The sequence below is a fragment of the Pterocles gutturalis genome, unplaced genomic scaffold (assembly GCF_000699245.1).
Source record: "Pterocles gutturalis isolate BGI_N339 unplaced genomic scaffold, ASM69924v1 scaffold4049, whole genome shotgun sequence".
Lineage (NCBI taxonomy): Eukaryota > Metazoa > Chordata > Aves > Pterocliformes > Pteroclidae > Pterocles > Pterocles gutturalis.
In genome coordinates, this window is record NW_010130639.1 from 17,131 (window position 1) to 31,078 (window position 13,948).

Genomic DNA, 13,948 nt, shown 5'->3' on the forward strand with positions numbered 1-13,948 from the left:
AATATCAGAGATTACTGATTTATCAAGTGACAGTAAGTAATGACAGGGAATAAACTCTCTGTTCTTCTGAGTCACCCCTCATGTAAAAGTATTGTCAACAACCTGTCTAGCAAAGCAGCACTTGGTTTTTGCACAGCAATCGATGTGGCTGGTCTCCACGCTGCAGCAGCTGGTCTGCAGTGGTAACTCCCAGTGGTCTCTGCACACCATAATTCTCAGTGGTCTCTGTGAGAGTCAGGAATTCTCAGCAGAGGCCCAGGATCAATTGCTAGGAGATTAACAGGGGACTTTTGCAGGCAGTGTTTCTCCTCATAGAGTGTGGAAGGGAATTTCATGTCCAGCTACATTACAGCTACATGGAAAGAGAAATTAAGTTCAACAGCAGTGTAGCTGTTGAACCATGCTAGAAGTTTACAAACTTTAAAGAAAAAGTTAATTTTTATTTTCTTTTACCCACAGGTCTACCCACGGATAGCGCCGGCATTTTGGCACTACCTGCGGGTAGAAGTGAGTAGCGGGTATTTGAATACTCCCACATCTTTACTTTACAGCTTACTAGTATTTACTGACCTCCAAGTTTGTCCATTGTGCAAAAATAATTCGCTACCATTCTAGCTGCCATTTCCTGTGAATGTAGCCTTCTGCTAATTCTATATTGTTTTGACTATGGTGTAGTTACTAACCCGAGTGACAAAGATGTGATGTGTTTATTTGCAAGATTAAAGACAGAAAGTTGAAATCTAAGTCAAGGCCATATCATACATAATGACTATATCACAAAATCAGAGTACAAAAATCCGTACCTGTACTTCCTTTTATAAACACATTTTACATTCTTGAGAAGAATATGGAGCTTCAGTTCTGCTATATAATTTCTGCAAAGTTTGTACAACTCAACTTGATATAATTTCTCCCCTCTTTTGTCCCTCAGGAGCATGAGCAGCTCAGCTATTCCTCCACAAGGTCCAAGGCTCCAAGTGTTATCATCACAGGTCTCAAGCCAGCCACCAAGTATATATTTCATATCAGAGTCAGGACGGCAGCAGGATACAGCGGCTATAGCCAGAAGTTTGAATTTGAAACTGGAGATGAAAGTAAGTTTAACTGAAGGAAACAAATCAAATACAGTAGAAGTAGCATCTAATTCTAAAACAGTGAGACACTGGGAGTTTGAATGGCTGAATCCATACCATTTGCATATCACAAAATGACCACTGCTATATCATAAAAAACAAGCAAGCCTCAGCTTCACACTTCTGGATTTATAACAACAACAACAAAAAATTAGCCCAATGCTGCAGCTGAAGGAATATTTTCTTCTGCAAAATTTCTTTATGGGTGTCTTCCAACTTGAGATATTCTATGATTCTATGATCCCTTCTTTGCTTAAAGAAAGCCTTCCTTTTGACATCTAGAAATACCCATTGTCAGGCTCTATGTAAGTCCAGCAGCTTCATGCAAGCTCCCAGAACACAGTGATGAGGTCTTTTCTCCGTGGTTGTTAGTGCTCCCAGACTCTACAAATAAAAAAATGAAAACTTTTATATGCATTTCTGTCAACCAATAAGCCTGGTAAATTTGCCAGTAAGAAACAAAAAGCCTACCTATTCCTACAGAATATGCAAAAAGGCTTGATGCTATGTATGATGTTCATCCTCTGAACAATTTTATATTTAAGTCATGTATTGCCCTCCATCTTCAAAGAAACTACAAACAAGGTATTTACAAGCATTTGAGATAAAATTAGTGTAGTAGGTGCAACACTAAAACACTCATTAATGAAACTACTTTAATTAACCAATTATGTATATCATGTTTTTCATTAGTGTTTTAGAATTCAAGTTGCTTAAGCTAAAGTGCAGACTCAAAACAACATAAGTGTTTCAAGAGCACCCATGGGTTTGTGTTCCATTTCCATTGCTTCTTAACTTCAGTTTCAAAATCTTTTAAGGATAGATTTCCAAGTGCTTAATGCCTAATTGGACTTTTTAAAATTTTCTGGTTACTTAAGCCAATTTGTTTGAATAGGAGTTGAGCACTTGTGTGCTTTCTAGAATTCTAAGTAGATCTTGTCTGCATCTTCTGATGCACTAAATACTAGGCTCTAGGCACCCAGGGACATAACTCTTATCAAAAGTAAATGGCATTTAAACTTCTACGAGCCTTTTATGTTTGTGCAAATGTGACTTACCATCTGAATCAGGAAGACTGTGGTTCCGGTGACATTTGTCTCATTGGCACTGCTGTTTCTATAAACATCTCAGAGCGAGATTCCACCAACTCCTTCCCAGCCCCACGTCTCCTTGTCAGTTGTACTAATACAATGAGCTCTTGGGCTACATGGTGAGCTAGACCTCACAACACTCTTAAATGTTTATTACCTCTGTTACTTCTAAGCACTCAGTGTGCATCTTGATAGTGAAACATAAATACACATTATATATTTGCTGTTTACCGACATTTATTGCTTAAGCTTGTGCCTGACTAAATGTATTTGATTTATTATAAATATGAATCGTGTGATTGAAAGGAAAAGTATACTGAAGCATTTTGTTTATGATCAGTTGAGATGGAGCTCAAGAGAAATGTTTGAAGTGGTACCTGGAGCTAGATAAAGACTTCAGTTTAATTAAAAGGGTAGTTCAAAGGACTTTGGTCTTGTTCAAATATTTATACAATACTACTTTAGATTTCAAAGGGAAAAAAATCCAGAATAGTGCCTGCTGGTGAATATTACTTATTTCAAATTGAAGCAGTACTCAGTGACCAGTCAAATGATGCCTTGTTACTCTTGAAATCTCTTACTTCCTTACAGCAGTATTTTGAAAATTAGCCTATTCTAAACTTTAAGGCAATATGAGATAATTATGATTATTGATTTGTGCCCCTTTCATAACACAGGCCAAATGTCTGTACCTCTGTAACTTTTTCAGACAGCTAATGACAATAGATTGAAATGTGGCATCTACTATATACAAAGTCTTGATTTAAAGAGGATCTCACCATGTTTATAGGTAGTGACAGTGCTTAGCCTCATAATTAAAAATTTGCACCTTATTTCTAGCCTGATTTTTTTAATTTATCTTGTACCTTGTGACCCTTTTCTACCAAATTAAAAAGCCAAATACTGCCAGAAGTCTCTTCCTCATCTAAATGTGTGTATGCCATTTTTAAGAATTCTCTTGTCTTACCCATAAGAGAGATAAATCTCTCACTCTAAAAAAACCCAGTTTTTCCAAACATTGAAGTGTTTTGTAGCTCTCCAAAATTTCAACATCCTTTTTGAAGTATAACATCAGAGCTGAACCTGATAATGAATTAAACTGGAAAAATAAATCTGTTTACGATGCCGTAAACAGACCTAACACCACTTACTTCCTTATAATTCAGTTCTCTTTTACTTATAGGTCTAAGCACTTGCTTCCTGAACTAGAGCATTGTCTTACATAGCTGAATAACTAGAACATAGTGATGTTTTTGTCAGTACCATTGTATTACAAGATGCTGACCTACATTTAGATGGAGGGATTGGGGAGAGTTGTGTTGAGACTTGGACTGCAGAGTTATATCAGTACATGTAAATGTTAATTCGCCAGTGCTGGCATGCATCTATCTTACAAACCAGTTCAAGTCAAGCTGTGTAGGAATCTATTGTCATCATTTACTGCTCTGGCAGTATGCTGCTCAACTGAAAATTTTCTGATTTTTTAATATATATTCTTCTCAATTATTATGAAAGCTGTCAAATAATATTAGACCAAGGCAGACTATTGCAGCTCCCTCCATCCCTACCCATTAGAAACAAGTTACTTGGTGAAAATTCCACATTTGCAAGTACTTTTTCTGGCCCTTCGGTTAACTAGATTTTAATTATATTAATGCAAGCTATACTGATTTTATATAAAGTTAACATTTCCATGAAAAGGCAGGGAAGAATAGAGTTGTTTAAAAGTCTCGGTTGTCAACAGAAAATTTACCAACCAACAATCTCATAAAAATTACAAAAAATGTTTCAAGTCGTGTGTTTGATAAAAATCCTCCTGAATTGGCATTAGCTTGTAACATCCTTCAACTCTCTACCAATTGCACATGTTACAGTCTTAACATCTAGAGAAGAATTCCAGGACAAGTTGCAGGTGAACATCCAAGGTTATTCCATTTACCATGCTTGAATATCGACACAATTTGTTAATAAATAATGGTAAAGTGATCAATCCAAAATTGGGATTTTTCTTTAAAGTGATAGACAAGTTGTACAAAAGTAGTGGTTCATCAACTGTGAGGCATGTATATCAATGTCCCAAACCATACTTCCCTTGGCAGGACAGTGCTGTCATGCCTTCTCCAGTTTACTGGTTGAAACACCATCTGTGCCACTTCTGTTATATAGGATAAAATTAGATACATCATTACTAGGAACACTGAGACATTTTGGTATAATTATTAATGGTGGTGCATGAGGCAGAAAGAAGACCAACTCTGTAGCAGTAATGAAAAAAGTTAATCATGCAATGCTGATCTGGTTTTTGGGAAGCACCCTGACTTACTGACCAGCAGCCTGAGGCAGCCATTGTCTGGGGAGCATGTTGTTGTTGAACTCTCCTCCCTGCTGCAGAGACCAATAAATGGAACATCTAAAAGAGTAAAATTTTTACTTTCTTTTTGAAAGGAAATGGAGTTACCTAGAAAAGCCAGAAAAATTCTCTTCAAGGAACCAGGGATGGATGAATGGATGTTGTCGGGTATTTCTTCCACTGTTAAAGCTAAGAAGCTGCTGCTGGGAAATACTTTGCAGAGCATAGTAACTACTGCTTTTGGCCATGTTGCTTATTGCCATTTTATTCAGTCTCCCTGTTTTAGCACCTTATAGGCAAAACACTTCCAGCAAAGCTGACAGAGTTTCATACACTCAGCTTTCAAACACATGTACCACTGCTGTGGCTGTAAACTGAAGCATAACCTCACTCATAGTTCCTGTTTTCTAATATCGGAAGTACTGACTATATGAGTCACCGCAAAAAACTCTGGTCTTTCCTAGGATAGAATGCAATGTATCTGAGAATAAAAAATCTTTTGTCCCAAGATGGACTTGCTTTAATCTCTAACTGTTTTCTCTCTCCCTCTCTATTTTTCCCTCTCTCTGTTCTAACTAGCTTGTAACAGAAGAGTGGTTTTTTTGTTTGGTTGGGTTTGGGGTTTTTTAAATTAATGAGTCAAAGCATTCTTTTTTTCTGGAGGAATGATTTTTGCTATATCACTTCAGAGGCCCTTGTGCCTAGAGGAATTTGTAAAATATTGAACAATTTACAGCTGTTAGGCCATGCAGTGTTTTCATGCTGTAGCTCTCTTGTGCAGGGCTTGTTCTAAAACCATATTCTCCATGTCAACCTTCCTGTCATTAGGAAGAAAAAATCTGAAAGGGAAGGAGTTGGCTTGTTCCAGAAGGGACCTAAGGGGCAAACTAGCATGTGTGCAGTGTGGGCTAGTGTTTAGACTGAACAGAGTGCTAAATGTAAGCGCATGATGATTTCTAATCTAAAAGTAGTGTAGACTTCTGAATGCTTCAAATTAAACATATTAATAATAAAAAATAATTTCAGAAATGCTAATAAGAATACCTGATTAGGTATTTTATAAATTTGAGAACTGTGAAAAATTAATTGACCTGAAATCCTGATCCTGATGATTCAATAACTCTAATTTCGTTACCATAGGCACAGATCATTACTTTCTTGTAATTGTGCTGAATTCTCACATTCTTCCTCCTCTTCCCACATCCACAAAATCTATCTTTAACTTTTCAGTCTCAAATCATGCTATTTTGGATTTGCCACCAGATGTGATTTAGACTCTGAGCTTCATTCTTTCCAGCATTCCAAAGCTCAAGAGAGGCGTCCTGAATCATTGATCCTGATAGAGCTTCAGTATTGCTCCAAGCATATACTCTGATTCATGCCACGCCAGGGAAGCCGTCCCTAGAACTTTTAGAAATACATTGAATTACCAATGCAAAATGGAGATTTTTTTATTTTCTGTTAGAATGTTTGATGTTTTGACAATAGGAAATCAGATTTCTGGTTGAAACAAACAAATGAGGTGGCACATGTCTCATATTTAGAAACTGTCTTGCTGGATCTCTCCCCATGTCTGCCTAGTCCTACTGTTCATTTAGTAGTAGTCAGTGCTTGGATACCTCAGAATGTGTCATTTTAATCTTGAAATATGTCCTTACTGACTTTTATATTTTCAGCCATTTGTTCTTCAAATTTAATTTTGACCTATCTGATTTCTCTACTGTATGTGCCCAGAAGCCTAAGATTTTACTTTTCCTTTGCACTTCCTAAACAAGAAAAACATCCTTGCCCAGATCTCAAACTGCTTGCACAGGTTTTCCATTCATCCACTGGTCGGGAAGCTAATGTTAGAGGCAATACTTGTAAGAAGACTTTTCAAGCAAATACATACCAAAAAGTTTTAAATTCTTATGTTAGTGATGGCATTACTTTTCCCTTTTAAGTCCTAAGATGGCTTTTCCAGTGCCTCCTCTCTTTCCTGCATTCCCCCTTAGACTGGAGCCCATCAGCTCAATGGAGCACAAGAACTGCAGCGCTTCTGAAAATGTAAAGGTTACTCTAATTAGACTCTGTATTTTTCTTTCTTATTTACTTAAACACTGTTGTTTACAATGCCTTATAAATCCATCTGACAGCCACTTCCTGTCTATTAGAGCTCCAGTTCTCACTGTCCACACTTATCTATCTTACAGCTACTCACTATTATCTCTCTAGCTGTCTTTTTGTCACTTTTTTTATCTTTCAGTCTGCTGGAAGGTCTGCTGCCTGATAGGTGTCAAATTCGAATAACTAGAGGATGCAGCTAAGAGACAGAAGTGAGCTGTCTTTAGGGCTTCCAGCCCTTTTGTACCAAATACACAAACTTTTAAAAGATTTTGGAGAAATTTGCTCAAAGAAAAGAAAAGGGAACATAGCTGGAAGATTGTCTCTGTCTTTCATCCTCTTGCACTGTGACTAAAACGTCTCTGCCATTTCTTCCAGTCTGACAGTGAGGAAGTGAAGAAGCCTTGGGATATTTCCCTTCAGCCCAGAGGGGAGGGAAAGTGCAGCTTCTTCTCCACACATTTGGGTGAAGAACCCAGAGGGGAGCTGAGACAGGGCGTGGATGTAAAGAGTAGGTGATGGGGACAGAACTGACACCAGGCTGGATGCAGAAGGGACTTCTGGGCATGGTGTTAAGCACGGAACTGGAACAATGCAATTAGACGCTTTAAATGTCTTTTCGGATATATGACCTGAGTTAAGCATGAAGGCTAATGGGAGTGAAGAGGGTATCTGGATAATACATTTCTGCGTACATGTATGATACATGCTGCAGTTTTAAAATCAAGTCAGCACTTTGACTAATCACATTAGTTGCAGCTACAATGCATTTGAAGAGTTTTGACACCCAAACATTATAGTATACTATCTACTCATTTGCTGGGATAAGTAATAAATCCACCCTTTTCCTTGTCTTATGCTACCAATTTTTTAAAGTATGTTTTTTGTCAAAATTCACTTATTGAGCAGACAGGCAGAGAGAATGAAACATACTACCAGACAAACAGGCAGCTCAGTTAGACTAAGCTTTCTTTCTTAGCACTGCTACTGGCTTACATGTTCCTGTTGCACCAGTACTTCCTCACCTCCTTGCCTGTCAACTGTAGCTATCAAGTGCAGTACATGATACAGCCACATTCATTCCTGTGATCACAGAGCTACTAATCATCTGTGCACTGAACAGATTTGGGTGGTAAATACTCACAGGTATGAGACCGTGCATTGGACAGTGTGAATGTAACAAAATACTGATTTTAGCTACATGAATGCTGGCCATGTTGTCTAACAAATGAGATTCTGGAAAGAAGCGCTGTGTACTTCCATGATTAAATGCAGCAGTCTAATATGTATACACAGAGATGAAATATGGTTGCAGGAACTTGCTTGGCTTTGCAACGTATCATAATTGTTTTTTTAAACTGAGTTTTTCTGTCTTGCATAGTCAAGAATATTCCTGAGGAGAAACAGAGGGTAATACCAACATGCACAGCTGATGGAGAGGAAAAAGGAAGGAAGAAAAAGCAGGAAACAACAAAAAAGATTCAAGAACATGCACAACAGAAACAGTACATGTTAAAGCTCTTATTATTTACAATTTGAACTTTACCTTAAGAGAAAGCTGGAGAATTGAGAAGAGAACAGAGAGATTGAAGGACATGCTGAATTTAATTTAGAATAGTCAAATGCTGTAAACATTTTAATTATTGAGTGTCCCTGATTACTATCTTCTCACTGCCTAGATAGTGGTTTGTGGAACCTTTTACCTGCATGTGAGGAGTCTGTGTATGCGCATACACATGTGCTTGTGTATGTGATGTTCACTGCACTGTGCCTTTATTGATTTCTAGAAGGATGACTTCAAGCAAAAATAAGTATTTCCATCATTCTACCTTACCTGCCTCTCTGTCAGTTTTTAACAAATCCACATTTTCCAATTATATTTGTCTGTCATTTGACATTTTTATCTGACAAGTAAATTAAGGTCATCAGGACTTTTCAGGCTTGAAAGCCCCTTACAGTGATTTGGCTATTTGGAAAAAAATATTGTAATATATTGGACGCTGGTACCTCTGCGAACACAATAAAATACAAATAAGAGAAACAGAATTATCATTTTTTAAGTACATACAGTCTTGGCTAAAAATCATGTTGCCTAGAGGTAGAAAGAATTAAGTCAGTCTGGAATTTCTCCCCTTCATGAATTTGACTCGGGTTCCTGATAGAAAGTATGTTATTAAACTGACAGACTGCATTCTGTTTTAGCTGAGAAACACCAAGAAATTGGAGCTCCCTTAAGCAGAAATTATTCAGGACACGTCACTTTCTTCATCTCAATAGCTGCGGAGTGCTTCTTTGGACCATGGAATCAGTCCCTACATTTACACCTTTAATTCTCATAAAGAAAGGCCTTGGGTTGTCTCCTTGGCAATGAATGTCTGTTGAAGAAAACCACAGACAATTTATCTGAGCCCATGGTTTGTTTCTCTTCTGCTGAATTCACTATTTTTGCACACCCCTTTTTCCTACTAAAAAAAAAAAAAAAAAAAAAAAAAAAAAGGCGGCTGCAGTTCCTCTCACTTCCATTGCAGAGATGGGCAAGACAGACTCTTTTAAATCCTCCTCCTCTGTTTACAACTTCAAATTGTGCCTGGCTGTAACAACCCTTTCAACATTTAGCACAACCCCTGCTAGTCTGAAAATAGTATTCAACCTTTGATTTGGAGAGCCTGTCATTATTTGCATTGCTACTTGTGTGGCATGGTATTTGTTATGTTGTATTTTTCCAACTAAATCTGACCCTGTGGAACATAACACAATGCAGAGCTGGAATCCATTCCCATAATATCACTAGGTACTGTTTGGGAGATTAGCTAGTCAGTGAGTATTTGCAACATCATTTATTGGAAGATGTATATATTTAACTTCTCTGTGGAGGGCTTATGACCACAGACACTGAATGCCTTGTAATTTACTGCCTGTGCATATCTCCATTAAATTATACGGACAGAAACCTAATGTGAGAAATTTAACAAGTGGGTTTTGCTGAAAACTTGACATAAACTACTATTGGTTTTATTTGTTTTACTGCTATTACAAAGACAGTTTACGCTGCTAATTTCTAAACCACTCACAAGTATTATTTAGAAACCAAATGTTTTTCTTGGAAACAGCATTTTAGGAGGCTTTGGGCAGCAATGTGTGCATTGTACTGGGCTTCATCAACTGCAGAGTGAGAGAATATCACTTGCTGAGCATTCGAGACAGCAGCCTAGGCAATTTCCCCAAACTTTAATCAGCAGGTACCTAAAGAAATATGAAGATTTTGCTTATATAGAACAGTTTGCAAGTTTACAAAATCAAAGTTGCTTTCCTGATAAATCTAAAATTTTTCTTTTCTACTTTTACTACTGTTGTCAGAGGTCATTTAATAGAATTATTTCTTCTCCTTTCAGAACAATGTTATGTTTCTCATGGAAACAGTAAGCATTAGGTAATGGCATATGGTGATAATGTTCAATTGTAGCTGAGTTTAAGTAATAAAACTTGGGAGTCACAAGACAGGGGATAGAGAAAAACTGAGCCTAATTCTTTTTCTGCTCATGTAGTACTTGGACAGTGAGGACCAACTAGACTGTAAGTACTTTGTCAATGTAAAGATTTAATTAATTAATATTATGCAGAATAACTTGATAAAAAGAGCAAGTTTCTAGAGACCAGATAATTTCAGGTGATCTTTTTTAACTCCTAAATGTCCCGCAAAAAGCAGAGAAAAAAACATGAGGCATAAGAAAACACTTTTTTTTCAACTACAGTGTTGACAATCACCAGAGCATATTATAGGTAAGATGTATACATTTTGTGACTAAAACTAAACACCAGACACACAGAAGAGAGTGTGAGGCTACACATTAAATCTACTTTTCCTGCTTTGCTTTCTCCTGAACCTGGTTTAATATCTTATACATACATAGCACTGCTGCTGACTTCACTGGAATAGCTGGGTGGAGAGAAGTTCTGAACTAGATGCAGGCTTAAGCTAAATAAAGCTAAAGAAAAAATATGTTCTAGTTTTGTGGCCAAAATCCTGTCGTATTCAAACTATAGTAAATTGCGAGCATCTGTTAAGGCCACCTCCTCATGTAAACGTCTTCTTCCCTTCATCATAGTTAGGATATGGATTATGTTTTTTCACTTCACAGGCCCATTCGCATCTGATATCCTTGCTAAGCACCAAGGAAACTATTACAGAGTAATTGCAACATTTAATTAGTGAAATGTTATCACCCATTCTGCAAGAACCCTGGTGATGGAGCTTTAACCTCTTTTCTTTGTGCTTCTCTTTCAGCTTCTGATATGGCTGCAGAGCAGGGGCAGATTCTTGTAATTGCTACTGCGGCTGTTGGTGGATTCACTCTCCTGGTCATCCTCACTTTGTTCTTCCTGATCACTGGGAGGTAAATAACTTTACAGTGTTCTCATTTACTCAGGGTTAGAATCATCCAATACTGAGAATTTAAGAATAATAGTTAAGTCATTAAACCACCTTTTCCGTCCTAAAATAAGGGTTAGACATACCGAGGTGAATGCTCTCTTTGTTAAGCACTGCTCATACTTACAGTTCTATTGTGAGTGTTGTTTTTCATGAAAACCCAGTTTGGGGAGCTAAGCAATTATATGAAATCAGGAAATAGCTTGGTTATTTTAAAAATAAGTTTCTGGACTTCTTGTCTGCAGAGAGAGAATTTAAAAATACAATGTACCTGTGCCCTCAAGGCTCTGGTGTTAGAAGACAAAAAACCAAAACAAAAACAAAATAAAATCCAGTATTTTTTACAAAATCTCATAACTGTCAGTTGCAAAGCTTCAGAGGGTGTAACCTTAGGATTTTTGATATCTTGGGGTTGGCAATGTAGCTTGCTAAAGGCACTTGAGTGGACAATTTTTTATTACTTTTGGTGTATTAAATTTGTAGGAAAAATCATACTGAATTACATATATATTTTATATGAACATTTCTGCATCTATTAAGATAAAATACAGGAATTATTAAATTAAATTAAACTAAGGAAAACTTTACTACAAAATACTAGAATAATGTTACTGCCTGTGATATCACTGGTAAACAGAAAATAACATCCTGAAGGTCCTGTTTTATTGCCTTTTGGATTTTTTTTTTTTTAATTGGATTGACGATATCACAACTAAATCTACATTACAGCAGTACTGTTGCATTAGCGGGGGAATTCACCAATCTGGATAATGATTATTTTTTGTAACTAGTCTGTTTCTTATACTTACAGTTCTTTTAGTACAGGGCTGATTGTCCACCTTCCTTCAGTTGATGTGTTGATCAGGATCAAATAAGGACGTTATGCAAATTGGATGAGAAAGAATTTTGCTTTGAGTGGCTGGACGCCATGCTCAATTACACACTGAAAGTTTTAAGGGATCTCACAAATTCTAATTGGACATGCTAAAAAATGCACATAGAGGTCAGAACATCAGTCCTTGCTGGAGCTCAGATTCCCACAGGTGTAAGTGCTTCCATGGTGCCTGGTTGCCTTTTTCACCAAGCCTTCGGGCGTTTCCTGTGTGATTTCAGGACTGCACCTGCTTCCATGAGGAAGCAAAGAAAAATCTAAAAGGACACAGACATTATGTCCCCATCTCCTCTGTGAGACATCGGCAGCACTGCAGTGCTGCTATGGATCAAGAAAACCTAAAACCAGACTGATACTTTGTAGAGGGATGAGCAGAGGAGCCAGGCTCATCACTCCTCCAGCAGGCTTTGTAGGGGGAATTATGTGGGCTCTGGCCCCTCTCTACCCTTTCTCCCTTTCCCTCATTCAGATGTATAAAACAGCCAGTGGAAGAGCCTTCGTGGATTCTCTGTGGAGTTTCCTTCTTAGCTGGCTTGGGGACAGAAAAAAATCCAGAGTTGGGATAGGATTCTGCACTATTCCTGTCCTGGTTTAGAGCCTGTGTTTATAGTTGTAGAAGAGATGTTGCACTGATTCCTCTGAATGTGATAATGGTCATCACAGAAAGGGCTCATGTCAGTAGATGGTACTACACGTTCAGATTTGTAATTAAGTTTCTGGTTTGTTGGTATAGCATTACCTCAAATTTGAAAATAAAATGAAGTCCTATCAGTGTAGGACAGTTTTTCTTTGCAGTACCCCAGCAAACAAATATGGCACTACAGTGTCTACCATTAGGTGGATTAATGCTCTTTCGGCTACATAATAATACCATTTAAGTCTAACATTCTGTTGAAGTTAATGGGAGCAGTTAACATTGGAACATATTGTGACCTTCAATAAACATAGAATCATAGAATGGTTTGCATTGGAAGGGACTTTGATCCTTCCACTAGACCAGGTTGCTCAAAGCCTCATCCAGCCTGGCCTTGAACACCTCCAGGGATGGGGCATCCACAGCTTCTCTGGGCAACCTGTGCCAGTGACTCAGCACCCTCACAGTAAAATATTCCTAGTATCTAATCTAAATTTGCCCTCTTTCAGCTTATACCCATTACCCCTTGTCCTATCACTACACTCCCTGATCAAGAGTCCCTCGCCATCTCTCCTGTAGGCTCCTGTACTGGAAGGCTGCTATAAATCTTAGAAGCTAAGAAAATATTCCTGCAATTACTAGAAACACTGACAACAGTAGGTTCTTTCAGAGGGGAGAGGAATTATTCAAAGACAAACTGTCTGAGAAAATGATCGTGTGGAATCCTTATGTGGAATCCTAAAACGTAACTCAAATGCTTCTTTTAGAAAAAAAATCACTAAACTGAGGAATGAAAAAAAAAAGCAGAAATGTTTTTCTTTCTGGGTTTATTCCTCCAGTTTGCTAATGTTATCTCAGCTTTCTAACATCTTACTCAATGGGACTATTTAAATTATGTAAGTTATGAATTCATTTTGAAGTGCTGCTTAACTGTAGTGATAAGAGCATATTCCGCAGAAGACAGAGCAAGAAAATTTTGAATAAATACTCAATTTACTCTAGGACTAGAGGCAAATTTCTGCATGAAAAATGGGATTGGTACCCTACAGATGTGCTCTGCTTCACTATTCAGAATTAGCAATTTGATGAGCTCTCGAGTCACAGGGCTACTGATGAGTCTATTCATAGTAGAGAGGCTAGGTTAAATGAGCACCTGCCTCTGCACTTTGCTGAGTGATTATCCACCAAGAGCAAGCAGGAAGCGCAGCTGTCAATTGCGGAAAGAAGAATGAAAGCACCAGTGACTTCGAGGCACAGGGTATGCAGTGAGACAGGGGTCTTGGCTAGATTCTGGGAAATGTGGTGTTAAAGCTCAG

At 37.8% G+C, this 13,948-nt stretch overlaps 1 protein-coding gene across 1 annotated transcript in view; it reads left to right on the top strand.

The window, feature by feature from the left end:
• Nucleotides 1–459: 459 nt before the first annotated feature.
• EPHA6 (EPH receptor A6) overlaps nt 460–13,948 on the top strand; it is a gene marked incomplete at its 5' end in the record, with an annotated part of 137,629 nt that continues 124,140 nt past the window's right edge. Inside the window, 3 exons of the mRNA XM_010080284.1 lie at nt 460–507; nt 932–1,094; nt 10,963–11,071. Of these exons, the coding sequence (XP_010078586.1) occupies nt 460–507; nt 932–1,094; nt 10,963–11,071 (320 nt within the window). The remainder of the gene's footprint in view (nt 508–931; nt 1,095–10,962; nt 11,072–13,948) is intronic.